This window comes from Balaenoptera ricei, chromosome 2 (genome assembly GCF_028023285.1).
Source record: "Balaenoptera ricei isolate mBalRic1 chromosome 2, mBalRic1.hap2, whole genome shotgun sequence".
Classification (NCBI taxonomy): Eukaryota; Metazoa; Chordata; class Mammalia; order Artiodactyla; family Balaenopteridae; genus Balaenoptera; species Balaenoptera ricei.
In genome coordinates, this window is record NC_082640.1 from 156121472 (window position 1) to 156138717 (window position 17246).

Consider the following 17246-nt stretch of genomic DNA (forward strand, 5'->3'; position numbering starts at 1 on the left):
TTCAGTCCAAGTTGTGAATGACCTGCTGTTGTGAGGGCTTCATCACTCCTGTTCTTGGTTGTGTCACTGGAATGTGGAGTTAAGGCTTTTTGCTGACCTGTTGAGTAAGGTTGGGAGCTACTGGTTTTGTCCTTTGGTGTGGTCCTATCTGTTTTCTCTTCTGGGTATCAGGAATGTAACTCCTGACATCTGGTCTACCGAGTCCTCTGCCAAGCTGTTTTCTGCTGCCCAATATGATGAACTGAAGTCAGAGCCGTAGTAGTGATTTCAGCAGTGAAGGGTATGGGATCACCACCACCAGGATGTTGGCTAGAGCTTGTCAAGCTTATGCAGCACTGAATAATAATGATGGCAACTCTTTACTGAGTGCTATTTGGTACCAGGCACTGAGTTTTACACCCATTAATCTTTACTAGGACCTTTTGAGGTAGTTATTAATACCCTTATTTATACTGGAAAACTGAGTTTCAGAGGGATTGAATAACGTGTTCAAGGTCACTAAGGATTTGTACCCAGGACTGCCTAATTTCAAGGCCTGTGCTCTTGGCTTTTTTATGCTACAGAAGTGTCCTTGATGCATATGTAATTCATTTTCATAACCATTGTTATTCCAGAAGTCCCCTCTCTGATGCTGTTGACCAATCAATCAAGCAAACATAAAAAAAAAAAAATCCTTTTGCTTATGGAAATTTTCAAACATACAAAAAAGTAGAAATAATAGTATAATGAACTCCATGTACCTGTCACCCAGATTCAACAATGATTAACATGTGGCTGATTCTGTTTCATCTTTACCCTATTTTCATCTCCCACCCCAAACTGGATTGCTTCAAAGCAGGTCCCAGACACAATATTTTTTCATCTCAGACATTTTGGAGCTCTGCTATGTTCTGGGTTGTGAGCTGGTTGGCTATGGTGGAGTCAAGAAATGTCACGGTCTGTGCCTTCAAGAGCTTACATGCAGAAAAGATATGAGAACATATGATGAAGTAGCTAGTTAGTATACAAGACCCTATATGTACAACGGGGTATATTTCAAATGCCCACTTACAGGTCAGTAATTTGGAATTCTGAGTGATTTTATTGTTGAGAAAATATATATAAATTAAAAATTTCTGAACATAAAAAATGCCTTAAACAAAGCAAAAAGGCAAATGATGTATATTAGCCTTAATGACAAAAGGCTAATATTAGACAAAAAACTCTTACAAACCAGGAAGAAAAAGATCTTAGTAGAAAAGTGGGCAAGAGATATCAATAAGCAGGTCACACAATAATAACAAATAGCCAATAAGTGACTATGAATGATATTTTCCTTAGTAATTAAAGAAATACAAATAAAAATGACGATGTGTCATTTTGCTTACCAAATTGTTCAAACTTGGAAAAGAGATAGTAATATTCAGGCCTGGGTGAAGGGAAAAGGCTACCTCCACACTGTACTTGAAAAGGTAAATTGGCACTGACATTTTATGAGATAATTTTGCAATATGGGTCAAAAGTCCTTAATTGTGCCCACATCTTGAGCCTGAAATTTCACTTCTAGGAATATATTCTAAAGAAATAATTAAAGATACGTGCAAATATTTAGCCACAAGGATTTCCATCTAAGTTCTGCTTATATTTGCAAAAATTTGGAAACAATCTAAATATCCACAATAGAGAAGTGCTTAAACAAATTATGGCATAGCCATACTTTGCAGCTAGTAGAATGATGTGTTGTAGATGCTCATTTTACATAGTGTGTGTGTATATATGTATACTAGAGACTTAATCAAATAATCAAAAGAGAAATATTTTCATTTTTTTCTAAATAGAAAAGCCATGTACACTTTGTAAAAAAAAAAATTCTGACAATACAGAAGTACATAGGTAGAAAGGTAAAGTCACTGATTTCATCTCTTTGAAGTAGCAACAATTAAGTCTATAACCCACTAGTTTTTTTTTTTTTTTCTTTGTGTACTTACCATTATTTAGCACAAAAATGATAAAATGTCATATATCGTTTTCTAATGCTTTCTTATACTAATTATATTGTGGACTTATTTCCAGGTTAATTACACATAACTCTACCTCATTTTTTAAAATGGCTGCATTATATTCCATTGTATGTATGTACCATGAATTCTGGAAATTTGGGGATTCAATTTCTGGAAGTTGAATATTGGGTCAAAAGGACATGCACTTTTTAAGGCATTTGGTATATACTCCCAAATTGCCTTCTAGTGTTGAGCAATAATGTGGTCGATTAGCGGTTGTTACCAAATACATTCCCAAGCCATTTTAATTTTTTTGTGTAGATGGATTGTAGTTCTAATAATACTTTAGAATATAAAACAACATTCATAATGTTACTGCTACATGAAAAAATGTATTATGTTTCCCACTTTGAGCCCCATGTTCCAGGAACAGTCTTTCTTGATATAGCTCTGTCTGGCACCCACGCTTTCCCCATTTTTCCTCATTCTAATCCCTCTTCCCCACACCAACACACACGTACATGTGCTTTTTTATTTCCCGAGGTCACTTTTTTTTTTTTTTGCCATAGGGATCTGGGGAGCTGTATTTTCTTCTTGATGATGCTTTGTTCAGAAGTTGGAAGTGCAAAGAGAAAGTTCTGTGGCTTTTTGGCAAAGACAGTGGGTCCCCCTCGTCAGCATTTCTATAGCTCTTACTGTTGCATTTTCTAAAACCTGGGGAACTGCAGCTTGTTTCCTAAGTGCCTGAGCTGTGAAGCAGGTCTTGAGGTTCCTTTTTAGCGCCTCCTCTCCCCACCCCCATAGTACAGAATTGCATGTCCTGAAATCACCCCCGCGGGCTGAGTTGTGTGACTAGCTTGCCCTGGAAACACCTGGGTTTACCATCTGGGTCTCCTTCTTCCAGGTTCTCAGCAAGTACTGAAGGTAGGGGTGTTTTGCGTCAATAGTGAACCTTTGTTGACCTCAGCTGATGAAACGTTGGTAGGCTGGAGCACTGAGCATCGTCTTAGGGAAAGGATTTGTCCCATCTTTGATGAGTCCAAGGGCTACATCTTTTTGTCATGTGAAACTATCTTACCTAGAGCAATAGTGTGGATGTCTCTTCAGACAGTGCAGAGGGCTCTCTAGGTAAAGTACTAAGAGCCTGGTTGCATCCGTAGCTGGAATGTTCTGAGCTTCTCCAGCCATAACCAGTTCCTTTGGATGTCTCCAAACACAGCCAGTTCTGTATTTCTTAGTGGACTGTGCCAACTTTTTTTTTTTCTTTTTTTAAAAGCAGTCGCACTGTTAAGTATTTAAGTCCATCCTTTACGTACAGATGGCATAATGGCCAAGAGAACCACTGTTGGGTCAGCTGTTGCTTTTCTTTGTCCTTTTCTGTTAAAGGACAATTTGAACATCTACTGTGCCCAGGGCATCTTACTACTTGTTTTACATGTGTTTTTCATTGAATTGCTTTTGTTCCAAACAACCAGATGTTGCGTATGATAATTTACACGAAAATGCCCATAACACAGCACATACTTGCTGTTCAGCAAATGTTAGTTTTCTTCCTCTTTGGTCTCATTTTGCTCAACCGTAAAATGGGAGAGCTAGTTGGGCTCTTCCAGAGGTCGGCAAACGGTGGCCTGTGGGCTGGCCACCTGGTTTTGTTATTTAAAATAGCAACTCTATTAAGATAGAATTCACATGCCATAAAATGTATCCCTTTAAATGTATGATCCAGTGGTTTTTAGGGTATTAACAGAGTTGTGTAACCATCACCACTGTCTAATGACAGAATATTTTCATCACCCAAGAACAAATCCTTGTACCCACTGGGGGTCATATGAAAGTAAATGTTTAATTTTGTAAATGAGGGCAGGGACAGGGCCTGATGCCTCCACGTGCAGGAAGGACATGTGTAGTAAGTGACTCACCTAATCTCTCACACATGGTGAGAGCCACCACTGTCATCTTTTCAGCGAGAGAACTGGCACCCCCTGGGTCACCCGCAGGTGCAGAGGAGGGCAAGATGAGGGTGGGTGGAGCTCCAACACTGTATCCATTGTGTTCTGTGGTGACTTGCCTACCCTAACCACTGCTCCATCCTCCTCTTCAATGGCCTATGGCCACTGAGCATCCTTTCCCAGGTTGGCTGGCATCATTTGCTTTGGAGCAAGTTGCAGGGTCTGGGTGCTCCCAGCTGAGCATCTGACCTCAGCATAGCCTCTGGTGAGTCTGTCCCTACAGTCTATCGTGGAAATGAAAGGAGCAAGCTCTGGGCGGTATCTGCAGCTGCTCTTCTGCAGAGGGGTGTACCTGGGAGGGAGGGAGGGAAGGATGGAGGCCTGCTTCTCTGGCCTTCCTGCTGCTTATGGAAAAGGGAAGACTCAGTGACGGAGGTTTCAGTCACCCTCTCTGCTGTTCTTTTCTTTCTCAGATAATAACACCACCACCTGTATAGCACTTACTATGTGCCAAGGTGTTTTATAAGTGGCTGACACACATTAACTTATTCAATCCTCACTATGACCTATGAGTAGACACTATTATATTCTTATTTTATAGATAAGGAATCTGAGCCACAGAGAAGCTGAGTAGCTTGCCCGGGGCCATGCAGCTTGCAAGTGGCAGAGTCAGGATTCAAACCCAAGCAGCCTGGCACCAGGGTTCTTGGTCCTAACGACTACTCTATACTGCCTCTTAAAGGAGATTGCCATAAAGGAGATTGCCAACTTTTATAATGATATTGCCAAACTGGAGCATATCCAGAAGGATAACTAAGGTGAGAAGGTTAGGAAATTGTGTCACATGAGGAATATTCAAAGGAGCCAGAGGTTGCTTTCAAGATAAGAAGAACCAAAGGGTGAATGGGAAAGAGATGACCACAGGGATGCATGAGAGTTGTTTCAAACTTTGTCTGTGGATGACAATAGCTTTTTCTTGAACAGTCCCACAGAGCCAACCCGGGATCACTGAGTGAAATATTTAATGACTCAGATTCTGACTCAAACTACGGAAGAACTTTCTTCAAGAGGAGGAAACCATAGATGGACTATTTTACTCAAAGAGGACTTAACTTTCCATCCCAGGAAGAGGGCAGGCAGGACTGAATGGGCATCCAGCAGGGCTGCTGTGGGGCAAGGGGGTTAAACTGATGACCTCTGGGAGTAACCTCCACACTTTTTAGAGTTTATGCGACTAATGTTCAATCCGGTGGTTAGGCACATAGTAGGCCCACAGCAAACACTTATTTGGGAACCTTCCAGGCAGAGCCATTAATACACACACATTCAGGGCTATTGCCACTCCGCTATGGATGCATATGACATGCTAGGAGGTGACCCTGCTGGTCAGTCAACTAAACTCTTCTCAAAAATTAACAGGATCAGAATTTTTTTTCCCCTGTCAAGGTAGGGAAAAGTAAAAGGAACACGGAAGGGATGTATGAAGGCAGAAAATTTTAACTAAAAGTGAAGTCAGATATGGGAAACAAGAAAGAGCCCCCAACTCCTGCAGGCCACTTTTGTCCCGCCACTGGCCAGATTGTCACAGTTCTGATGTGAACAAAGCTCCTACACAAGAGGAACTTTTTAATTGGATATATTTTTTTAAACATCTATATTGGAGTATAATTGCTTTACAATGGTGTCTTAGTTTCTACTGTATAACAAAGTGAATCAGCTATACATATACATATATCCCCATATCTCCTCCCTCTTGCGTCTCCCTCCCACCCTCCCTATCCCACCCCTCTAGGTGGCCACAAACCACCAAGCTGATCTCCCTGTGCTATGCGGCTGCTTCCCACTAGCTATCTATTTTACATTTGGTAGTGTATATATGTCCATGCCACTCTCTCACTTCGTCCCAGCTTACCCTTCCCCCTCCCCGTGTCCTCATGTCCATTCTCTACGTCTGCGTCTTTATTCCTGTCCTGCCCCTAGGTTCGTCACAACCTTTTTTTTTTTTTTAGATTCCATATATATGTGTTAGCATACGGTATTTGTTTTTCTCTTTCTGAATTACTTCACTCTGTATGACAGTCTCTAGGTCCATCCACCTCACCACAAATAACTCAATTTCATTTCTTTTTATGGCTGGGTAATATTCCATTGTATATATGTGCCACATCTTCTTTATCCATTCATCTGTTGATGTACATTTAGGTTGATTCCATGTCCTGGCTATTGTAAATAGAGCTGCAGTGAACATTGTGGTACATGTCTCTTTCTGAATTACGGTTTTCTCAGGGTATATGCCCAGTAGTGGGATTGCTGGGTCTCATGGTAGTTCTCTTTTTAGTTTTTTTAAGGAACCTCCATACTGTTCTCCATAGTGGCTGTATCAATTTACATTCCCACCAACAGTGCAAGGGGGTTCCCTTTTCTCCACACCCGCTCCAGCATTTACTGTTTGTAGGTTTTTTGATGCTGGCCATCCTGACTGGTGTGAGGTGATACCTCATTGTAGTTTTGATTTGCATTTCTCTAATGGTTAGTGATGTTGAGCATCCTTTCATGTGTTTGTTGGCAATCTGTATATCTTCTTTGGAGAAATGTCTATTTAGGACTTCTGCCCATTTTTGGATTGGGTTGTTTGTTTTTCTAATATTGAGTTGCATGAGCTGCTTGTATATTTTGGAGATTCATCCTTTGTCCATTGCTTCATTTGCACATATTTTCTCCCATTCTGAGGGTTGTCTTTTCGTCTTGTTTATGGTTTCCTTTGCTGTGCAAAAGCTTTTAAGTTTCATTAGGTCCCATTTGTTTATTTTTGTTTTTATTTCCATTTCTCTAGGAGCTGGGTCAAAAAGGATCTTGCTGTGATTTATGTCATAGAGTGTTCTGTCTATGTTTTCCTCTAAGAGTTTTATAGTGTCTGGCCTTACACTTAGGTCTTTCATCCATTTTGAGTTTATTTTTGTGTATGGTGCTGGGGAGTTCTAATTTCATTCTTTTACATGTAGCTGTCCAGTTTTCCCAGCACCACTTATTGAAGAGGCTGTCTTTTCTCCACTGTATATTCTTGCCTCCTTTATCAGAGATAAGGTGACCATATGTGCATGGGTTTATCTCTGGGCTTTCTATCCTGTTCCATTGATCTATATTTCTGTTTTTGTGCCAGTACCGTACTGTCTTGATTACTGTAGCTTTGTAGTATAGTCTAAAGTCAGGGAGCATGATTCCTCCAGCTCTGTTTTTCTTTCTCAAGATTGCTTTGGCTATTTGGGGTATTTTGTGTTTCCATACAAATTGTGAAATTCTTTGTTCTAGTTCTGTGAAAAATGCCAGTGGTAGTTTGATACGGATTGCATTGAATCTGTAGATTGCTTTGGGTAGTATAGTCATTTTCACAATCTTGATTCTTCCAATCCAAGAACATGGTATACCACTCCATCTGTTTGTATCATCTTTAATTTCTTTCATCAGTGTCTTATAGTTTTCTGCATGCAGGTCTTTTGTCTCCTTAGGTAGGTTTATTCCTAGGTATTTTATTCTTTTTGTTGCAGTGGTAAACGGGAGTGTTTCCTTAATTTCACTTTCAGATTTTTCATCATTAGTGTATAGGAATGCAAGAGATTTCTGTGCATTAATTTTGTATCCTGCTACTTTAGCAAATTCGTTGATTAGCTCTAGTAGTTTTCTGGTAACATCTTTAGGATTCTCTATGTATAGTATCATGTTATCTGCAAACAGTGACAGTTTACCTCTTCTTCTGATTTGGATTCATTTTATTTCTTTTTCATCTGTAATTGCTGTGGCTAAAACTTCCAAAACTATGTTGAATAATAGTGGTGAGAGTGGGCAACCTGGTCCTGTTCCTGATCTTAGTGGAAATGGTTTCAGTTTTTCACCATTGAGAATGATGTTGGCTATGGGTTTGTCATATATGGCCTTTATTATGTTGAGGTGAGTTCCCTCTATGCCCACTTTCTGGAGGATTTTTATCATAAATGGATGTTGAATTTTGTTGAAAACTTTTTCTGCATCTATTGAGATGATCATATGGTTTTTATCCTTCAATTTGTTAATATGGTGTATCACACTGATTGATCTGCATATATTGAAGAATTCCTGCAATCCTGGGATAAACCCCACTTGATCATGGTGTATGATCCTTTTAATGTGCTGTTGGATTCTGTTTGCTAGTATTTTCCTGAGGATATTTGCATTGATGTTCATCAGTGATAATGGCCTGTAGTTTTCTTTTTTCCTGACATCTTTGTCTGGTTTTGGTATCAGGGTGATGGTGGCCTCATAGAATGAATTTGGGAGTGATCCCCCCTCTGCTATATTTTGGAAGAGTTTGAGAAGGATAGGTGTTAACTCCTCTCTAAATGTTTCATAGAATTCGCTTGTGAAGCCATCTGGTCCTGGGCTTTTGTTTGTTTAGAGATTTTAAATCATAGTTTCAATTTCAGTGCTTGTGATTGGTCTGTTTATATTTTCTATTTCTTCCTGGTTCAGTCTCGGAAGGTTGTGCTTTTTTAAGAATTTGTCCATCTCCTCCAGGTTGTCCATTTTATTGGCATATAGTTGCTTGTAGTAATCTCTCATGATCCTTTGTTATTTCTGCAGTGTCAGTTGTTACTTCTCCTTTTTCATTTCTAATTCTATTGATTTGAGTCTTCTCCGTTTTTTTCTTGATGAGTCTGGCTAATGGTCTATCAATTTTGTTTGTCTTCTCAAAGAACCAACTTTTAGTTTTATTGATCTTTGCTATCATTTCCTGCATTTCTTTTCCATTTATTTCTGATCTGATCGTTATGATTTCTTTCCTTCTGCTAATTTTGGGTTTTTTTTGTTCTTCTTTCTCTAATTGATTTAGGTGTAAGGTTAGGTTGTTTATTTGAGATGTTTCTTGTTTCTTAAGGAAGGATTGTATTTCTATAAACTTCCCTCTTAGAACTGCTTGTGTTGCATCCCATAGGTTTTCGGTCATCGTGTTTTCACTGTCATTTGTTTCTAGGTATTTTTTGATTTCCTCTTCGATTTCTTCAGTGATCTCTTGGTTATTTAGTAGTGTATTGTTTAGCCTCCACGTGTTTGTATTTTTTACAGTTTTATTCCTGTAATTGATATCTAGTCTCATAGCGTTATAGTCGGAAAAGATACTTGATACGATTTCAATTTTCTTTACCAAGGCTTGATTTGTGACCCAGGATATGATATATCCTGAAGAATGTTCCATGAGCACTTGAGAAGAAAGTGTATTCTGTTGTTTTTGGATGGAATGTCCTATAAATATCAGTTAAGTCCATCTTGTTCAATGTATCATCTAAAGCTTGTATTTCCTTATTTATTTTCATTTTGGATGATCTGTCCATTGGTGAAAGTGGGGTGTTAAAGTCCCCTACTATGATTGTATTACTGTCGATTTCCCCTTTTATGGCTATTAGCATTTGCCTTATGTATTGCAGTGCTTCTATGTTGGGGGCATAAATATTTACAATTGTTATATCTTCTTCTTGGATTGATCCCTTGATCATAATGTAGTGTCCTTCTCTGTCTCTTGTAATAGTGTTTGTTTTAAAGTCTATTTTGTCTGATATGAGAATTGCTACTCCAGCATTATTTTGATTTCCATTTGCATGGAATATCTTTTTCCATCCCCTCACTTTCAGTCTGTATGTGTCCCAAGGTCTGAAGTGGGTCTCTTGTAGACAGCATATATATGGGTCTTGTTTTTGTATCCCTTCAGCCAGTCTATGTCTTTTGGCTGGAACATTTAATCCATTTACATTTAAGGTAGTTATCGATATGTATGTTCCCATTACCATTTTCTTTTTTTTTTTTTAACGTCTTTATTGGAGTATAATTGCTTTACAATGGTGTGTTAGTTTCTGCTTTATAACAAATTGAATCATTTATACATATACATATATCCCCATATCTCTTCCCTCTTGCATCTCCCTCCCTCCAACCCTACCTATCCCACACCTCTAGCTGGTCACAAAGCACCGAGCTGATCTCCCTGTGCTATGCGGTTGCTTCCAACTAGCTATCTATTTTATATTTGGTAGTGTATATATGTCCATGCCACTCTCTGACTTTGTCCCAGCTTACCCTTCCCATTCCCCGTGTCCTCAAGTCCATTCTCTAGTAGGTCTGTGTCTTTATTCCCGTCTTGCCCCTAGGTTCTTCATGACCATTTTTTTTGTTTTTGAGATTCCATACATATGTGTTAGCATACAGTATTTGTTTTTCTCTTTCTGACTTACTTCACTCTGTATGACAGACTCTAGATCCTTCCACCTCACTACAAATAAGTCTATTTTGTTTCTTTTTACGACTGGGAATATTCCATTGTATATATGTGCCACATGTTCTTTATCCATTCATCTGTCGATGGACACTTAGGTTGCTTCCAAGTCCTGGCTATTGTAAATAGAGCTGCAGTGAACATTGTGGTACATGACTCTTTTTGAATTATGGTTTTCTCAGGGTGTATGCCCAGTAGTGGGATTGCTGGGTCGTATGGTAGTTCTATTTTTAGTTTTTTAAGGAAGCTCCATACTGTTCTCCATAGTGGCTGTATCAATTTACATTCCCACCAACAGTGCAAGAGGGTTCCCTTTTCTCCATACCCTCTCTAGCATTTATTATTTGTAGATTTTTTGATGATGGCCATTCTGACTGGTGTGAGATGATATCTCATTGTAGGTTTGTTTGCATTTCTCTAATGATTAATGATGTTGAGCATCCTTTCATGTGTTTGTTGGCAATCTGTATATCTTCTTTGGAGAAATGTCTATTTAGGACTTCTACCCATTTTTGGATTGTGTTGTTTGTTCTTTTGATATTGAGCTGCATGAGCTGCTTGTAAATTTTGGAGATTAATCCTTTGTCCGTTGCTTCATTTGCGCATATTTTCTCCCATTCTGAGGGTTGTCTTTTCGTCTTGTTTATGGTTTCCTTTGCTGTGCAAAAGCTTTTAAGTTTCATTAGGTCCCATTTGTTTATTTTTGTTTTTATTTCCATTTCTCTAGGAGGTGGGTCAAAAAGGATCTTGCTGTGATTTATGTCATAGAGTGTTCTGCCTATGTTTTCCTCTAAGAGTTTTATGGTGTCTGGCCTTACATTTAGGTCTTTCATCCATTTTGAGTTTATTTTTGTGTATGGTTTTAGGGAGTGTTCTAATTTCATTCTTTTACATGTAGCTGTCCAGTTTTCCCAGCACCACTTATTGAAGAGGCTGTCTTTTCTCCACTGTATATTCTTCCCTCCTTTTTCAAAGATAAGGTGACCATATGTGCCTGGGTTTATATCTGGGCTTTCTATCCTCTTCCATTGATCTATGTTTCTGTTTTTGTGCCAGTACCAAACTGTCTTGATTACTGCAGCTTTGTAATATAATCTGAAGCCAGGGAGCATGATACCTCCAGCTCCGTTTTTCTTTCTCAAGATTGCTTTGGCTATTCAGGGTCTTTTGTGTTTCCGTACAAATTGTGAATTTTTTTGTTCTAGTTCTGTGAAAAATGCCATTGGTAGTTTGATAGGGATTGCATTGAATCTGTAGATTGCTTTGGGTAGTATAGTCATTTTCACAATCTTGATTCTTCCAATCCAAGAACATGGTATATCTCTCCATCTCTTTATATCATCTTTAATTTCTTTCATCAGTGTCTTATAATTTTCTGCATACAGGTTTTTTGTCTCCTTAGGTAGGTTTATATTTAGGTATTTTATTCTTTTTGTTGCAATGGTAAATGGGAGTGTTTTCTTAATTTCACTTTCAGATTTTTCATCATTAGTGTATAGGAATGCAAGAGATTTCTGTGCATTAATTTTGTATCCTGCTACTTTACCAAATTCATTGATTAGCTCTAGTAGTTTTCTGGTAACATCTTTAGGATTTTCTATGTATAGTATCATGTCATCTGCAAACAGTGACAGCTTTACTTTTTCTTTTCCGATTTGGATTCCTTCTATTTCTTTTTCTTCTCTGATTGCTGTGGCTAAAACTTCCAATACTATGTTGAATAATAGTAGTGAGAGTGGGCAACCTTGTCTTGTTCCTGATCTTAGTGGAAATGGTTTCAATTTTTCATCATTGAGTACGATGTTGGCTGATATGGCCTTCATTATGTTGAGGTAAGTTCCCTCTATGCCTACTTTCTGGAAGGTTTTTATCATAAATGGATGTTGAATTTTGTTGAAAGCTTTCTCTGCATCTATTGAGATGATCATATGGTTTTTATCCTTTAATTTGTTAATATGGTGTATCACATTGATTGATTTGCATATACTGAAGAATCCCTGCATTCCTGGGATAAACCCCACTTGATCACAGTGTATGATCCTTTTAGTGTGCTGTTGGATTCTGTTTGCTAGTATTTTGTTGAGGATTTTTGCATCTATGTTCATCAGTGATATTGGCCTGTAGTTTTCTTTCTTTGTGACATCTTTGTCTGGTTTTGGTATCAGGGTGATGGTGGCCTCGTAGAATGAGTTGGGGAGTGTTCCTCCCTCTGCTCTATTTTGGAAGAGTTTGAGAAGGATAGGTGTTAGCTCTTCTCTAAATGTTTGATAGAATTCGCTTGTGAAGCCACCTGGTCCCGGGCTTTTGTTTGTTGGAGGATTTTTAATCACAGTTTCAATTTCAGTGCTTGTGATTGATCTGTTCATATTTTCTATTTCTTCCTGGTTCAGTCTCGGAAGGGTGTGCATTTCTAAGAATTTGTCCATTTCTTCCACGTTGTCCATTTTATTGGCATACAGTTGCTTGTCGTAATCTCTCATGATCCTTTGTATTTCTGCAGTGTCAGTTGTTACTTCTCCTTTGTCATTTCTAATTCTATTAATTTGAGTTTTCTCCCTTTTTTTCTTGATGAGTCTGGCTTATGGTTTATCAATTTTGTGTATCTTCTCAAAGAACCAGCTTTTAGTTTTATTGATCTTTGCTATTGTTTCCTTCCCTTCTTTTTCATTTGTTTCTGGTCTGATCGTTATGATTTTTTCCTTCTGCTAACTTTGGGGTTTCTTTGCTCTTCTTTCTCTAATTGCTTTAGGTGTAAGGTTAGGTTGTTTATTTGAGATGTTTCTTGTTTCTTAAGGTAGAAGTGTAATGCTATAAACTTCCCTCTTAGAACTGCTTTTTTTGCATCCCATAGGTTTTTGGTCATCGTGTTTTCATTGTCATTTGTTTCTAGGTATTTTTTGATTTCCTCTTTGATTTCTTCAGTGATCTCTTGGTTATTAAGTAGTGTATTGTTTAGCTTCCATGTGTTTGTATTTTTTACAGATTTTTTCCTGTAATTGACATCTAGTCTCATAGTGTTGTGGTCAGAAAAGATACTTGATACGATTTCAATTTTCTTAAATTTACCAAGGCTTGATTTGTGACCCAGGATATGATCTATCCTGGAGCATGTTCCATGAGTACTTGAAAAGAAACTGTATTCTGTTGTGTTTGGATGGAATGTCCTATAAATATCAATTAAGTCTACCTCGTTTAGTGTATCATCTAAAGCTTGTGTTTCCTTATTTATTTTCATTTTGGATGATCTGTCCATTGGTGAAAGTGTGGTATTAAAGTCCCCTACTATGATTGTGTTACTGTCGATTTCCCCTTTTATGGCTGTTAGTATTTGCTTTATGTATTGAGGTGCTCCTATGTTGGGTGCATTAATATTTACAATTGTTATATCTTCTTCTTGGATTGATTCCTTGATCATTATGTAGTGTCCTTGTTTGTCTCTTGTAATAGTCTTTGTTTTAAAGTCTATTTTGTCTGATATGAGAATTGCTACTCCAGCATTATTTTGATTTCCATTTGCATGGAATATCTTTTTCCATCCCCTCACTTTCAGTTTGTATGTGTCCCGAGGTTTGAAATGGGTCTCTTGTAGACAACATACATATAGGTCTTGTTTTTGTATCCATTCAGCCAGTCTATGTCTTTTGGTGGGAGCATTTAATCCATTTACATTTAAGGTAGTTATCGATATGTATGTTCTTATTACCATTTTCTTAATTGTTTTGGGTTTGTTATTGTAGGTCTTTTCCTTCTCTTGTATTTCCTGCCTAGAGAAGTTCTTTTAGCATTTGTTGTAAAGCTGGTTTGGTGGTGCTACATTCTCTTAGCTTCGCTTGTCTGTAAAGGTTTTAATTTCTCTGTCGAATCTGAATGAGATCCTTGCTGGGTAGAGTAATCTTGGTTGTTGGTTTTTCCCTTTCATCACTTTAAATATGTCCTGCCACTCCCTTCTGGCTTGTAGAGTTTCTGCTGAAAGATCAGTTGTTAACCTTATGGGGATTCCCTTGTATCTTATTTGTTGCTTTTCCCTTGCTGCTTTTAACATTTTTTCTTTGTATATAATTTTTGATAATTTGATTAATATGTATCTTGGCGTGTTTCTCCTTGGATTTATCCTGTATGGGACTCTCTGCGCTTCCTAGACTTGAGTGACCATTTCCTTTCCCATATTAGGGAAGTTTTCAACTATAATCTCTTCAAATATTTTCTCAGTCCCTTTCTCTTTCTCTTCTTCTTCTGGTACCTGTATAATTCGAATGTTGGTGTGTTTAATGTTGTCCCAGAGGTCTCTGAGACTGTCCTCAATTCTTTTCTTTTTTCTTTTTTTTTTTTTGCAGTTTAATATAATGTATTTTATTTTATAATAAAACGTTTTTTTTTTTTTTTTTTAAACCACCATAAGCAAAGTTAAAAGACAAACTGGGAAAAACAATTTACATCTCGTATTATGAACAGAAAACTAACATCCACCAAACATAACAATTAGCTCCTTGAAACTGCTAAAATTATCAACAAGCCAGTAGGAAAATGAATTGACACAGGGTTCCTGGCCCTTCAACAAATTAAAAGACTCACCCTTGGAAAGATAATGGCAGGTTTTATAAACCTGAATGGTCTCTTGAAAGATTTCCCTTGAAAATCTAGGTCCTATCCTTTTTACTTTCTGGCTTAAAACCTGCCAAGTGCTGCCCATCTACTCGGGTGTGTGTGTGTTTTATCGACGAGGAATCCTTCTGTCCTGATCTGTTAGCTCTGTATGGTTTTTTCCTCCATCAAAATCACTTTTAAGGATATAGTGAAACTGAAGCACCTACTTCTTGTCCTTCCCTGCCACTAGCTGTGCAATATTTCATCCTTTAATGAAAAATCACAGCTGATTTATGCATCAGGTTGTTACAGTTGTTCAGTGATATGAACTAATCTAACAGGTTTGTGCCTGCCCGACATGAATATGTCCTGAGACAACACAAGTCTAGAAGTGGTTTCATAGTAGTGACTTTCAACATTACTCACTTTGCCTCTTCAAACTTCCCCATCTAATAAAGTTGGAAACATGCAGACCAGAGAAGTATTAAGGAGGGAGAAACAGCTGGGGTGGGGGGCAATCTGTGAAGGAAGAAGGCCTGAGATAATGCAGCCACGTCAAAGAACAGCTGTGCTCACTGCCTTGCTTCTGTGGTGGCAGGTCAGGGAGTGCCAGGCTCCACTGCTTGAGTTTCTCCTGCAGCCCCTGGAGCTGACTTCGACCCCAGTCAATGCAGATCTGAAGGCTGGCCATGTCTGCAGCCAGCTGCAGACCCTCCCAGAAGCTGGCTCGGGCTTGCCGTAGACTGTGAGGAACCAGGATTCCAAGCCAGTTCAGAGGGTCCTGGGGAGCTGCGGAGGGGTCTGGCTCTGGGGTCCTCGTGAGGCCCTTGCGCCTGCACAGAACTGCCTTGCGGGGTCCCACCTCCTCTGGAGTCTGGGTGCCGGCTCTCACCATCCAGAACTTGTGGAGTCGGTCCTGGGCCTCGCTGGTGCAGACGCCGACCTGGGGCTCCATGTGGGGGGCATACTGCAGAGGCCCTACCGACTTGGCACCCATGGCATAGCGAGCTTTGGAGAGTGAGAGCCAGCCCTCCACCCGGGCGTTCAGTGCCACCCTCTTTGCCTCCAGTTCCTCCAGGTCCCTGAGCAGCTGCAGGAGAAGCGAGTCCAGCTCGGCTCGCAGATCCCGCACCGCCATGGGCTCCACACACATTCCTCTTTTCACTCTTTTTTCTTTATTCTGCTCTGTGGTAGTTATTTCCACTATTTTATCTTCCAGGTCACTTATCAGTTCTTCTGCCTCAGTTATTCTGCTATTAATTCCTTCTAGAGAATTTTTAATTTCATTTATTGTGTTGTTCATCATTTTTTGTTTCCTCTTTAGTTCTTCTAGGTCCTTATTAAACGTTTCTTGTTTTTTCTCCATTCTATTTCCAAGATTTTGGATCATCTTTACTATCATTACTCTGAATTCTTTTTCAGGTAGACTGCCTGTTTCCCCCTCATTTGTTTGGTCTGATGGGTTTTTACCTTGCTCCTTCATCTGCTGTGTGTTTCTCTGTCTTCTCATTTTGCTTATCTTACTGTGTTTGGGGTCTCCTTTTCACAGGCTGCAGGGTCGTAGTTCCCATAGTTTTTGGTGTCTGCCCCCAGTGGGTAAGGTTGGTTCAGTGGGTTTTGTAGGCTTCCTGGTGGAGGGGACTGGTGTCTGTGTTCTGGTGGATGAGGCTGGATTTTGTCTTTCTGGTGGGCAGGACCGAGTCCGGTGGTGTGTTTTGGGGTGTCTGTGAACTTACTATGATCTTAGGCAGCCTCTTTGCTAATGGGTGGGGTTGTTTTCCTGTCTTGCTAGTTGTTTGGCATAGGGTGTCCAGCACTGTAGCTTGCTGGTCACTGAGTGGAGCTGGGTCTTAGCGTTGAGATGGAGATCTCTGGGAGAGCTTTTGCCATTTGATATTATATGGGGCTGGGAGGTCTCTGGGACCAATGTCCTGATCTTGGCTCTCCCACCTCAGAGGCTCAGGGCTGACACCTGGCCGGAGCACCAAGACCCTGTCAGCCACACGGCTCAGAAGAAAAGGGAGAAAAAAAGAAAGAAAGAAAGAAAGAAAGAAAGAATAAAATAAAATAAAACAAAATAAAGTTATTAAAATAAAAAATAAAAAAATTATTATTAAAAATAAAAGAATTAAAAAGTAATAGAAAAAAAGAAAAAACAAAAAAGAAAGAAAGAAGAAAACAACCAAACCAAAAAACCAATCCACCAATAATAACAAGGGCTAAAAACTGTACTGAAAGAAAAAGAAGCTGCCGCTTCTTGGTGGCGGCAGCAGCAGCCTTAGCGTTTCATGCCCGTCTCTGGCGTCCGCGCCAATAGCCGCGGCTCACACCCGTCTCTGGAGCTTTTAGGCAGTGCTCTGAATCCCCTCTCCTCACGCACCGCAAAACAAGGGTCTCTTGCCTCTTAGACAGGTCCAGACTTTTTCCCGGACTCCC

At 39.3% G+C, this 17246-nt stretch overlaps 2 protein-coding genes across 5 annotated transcripts in view; one reads left to right on the top strand and one right to left on the bottom strand.

Moving 5' to 3' along the window:
* Positions 1-17246, top strand: part of SMOC1 (SPARC related modular calcium binding 1) — a 152919-nt gene that overhangs the window by 70109 nt on the left and 65564 nt on the right. The window lies entirely within an intron of this gene.
* On the bottom strand, positions 15295-15948 carry LOC132360839 (coiled-coil domain-containing protein 115-like). The gene has a single exon (XM_059915910.1). It carries the CDS (start codon positions 15946-15948, stop codon positions 15295-15297), a length of 654 nt encoding a protein of 217 aa, XP_059771893.1.

Bases quoted from the DNA above. Each gene is read 5' to 3' on its own strand.
- LOC132360839 (XM_059915910.1), bottom strand. From the start codon at position 15,948: ATGGCGGTGCGGGATCTGCGAGCCGAGCTGGACTCGCTTCTCCTGCAG.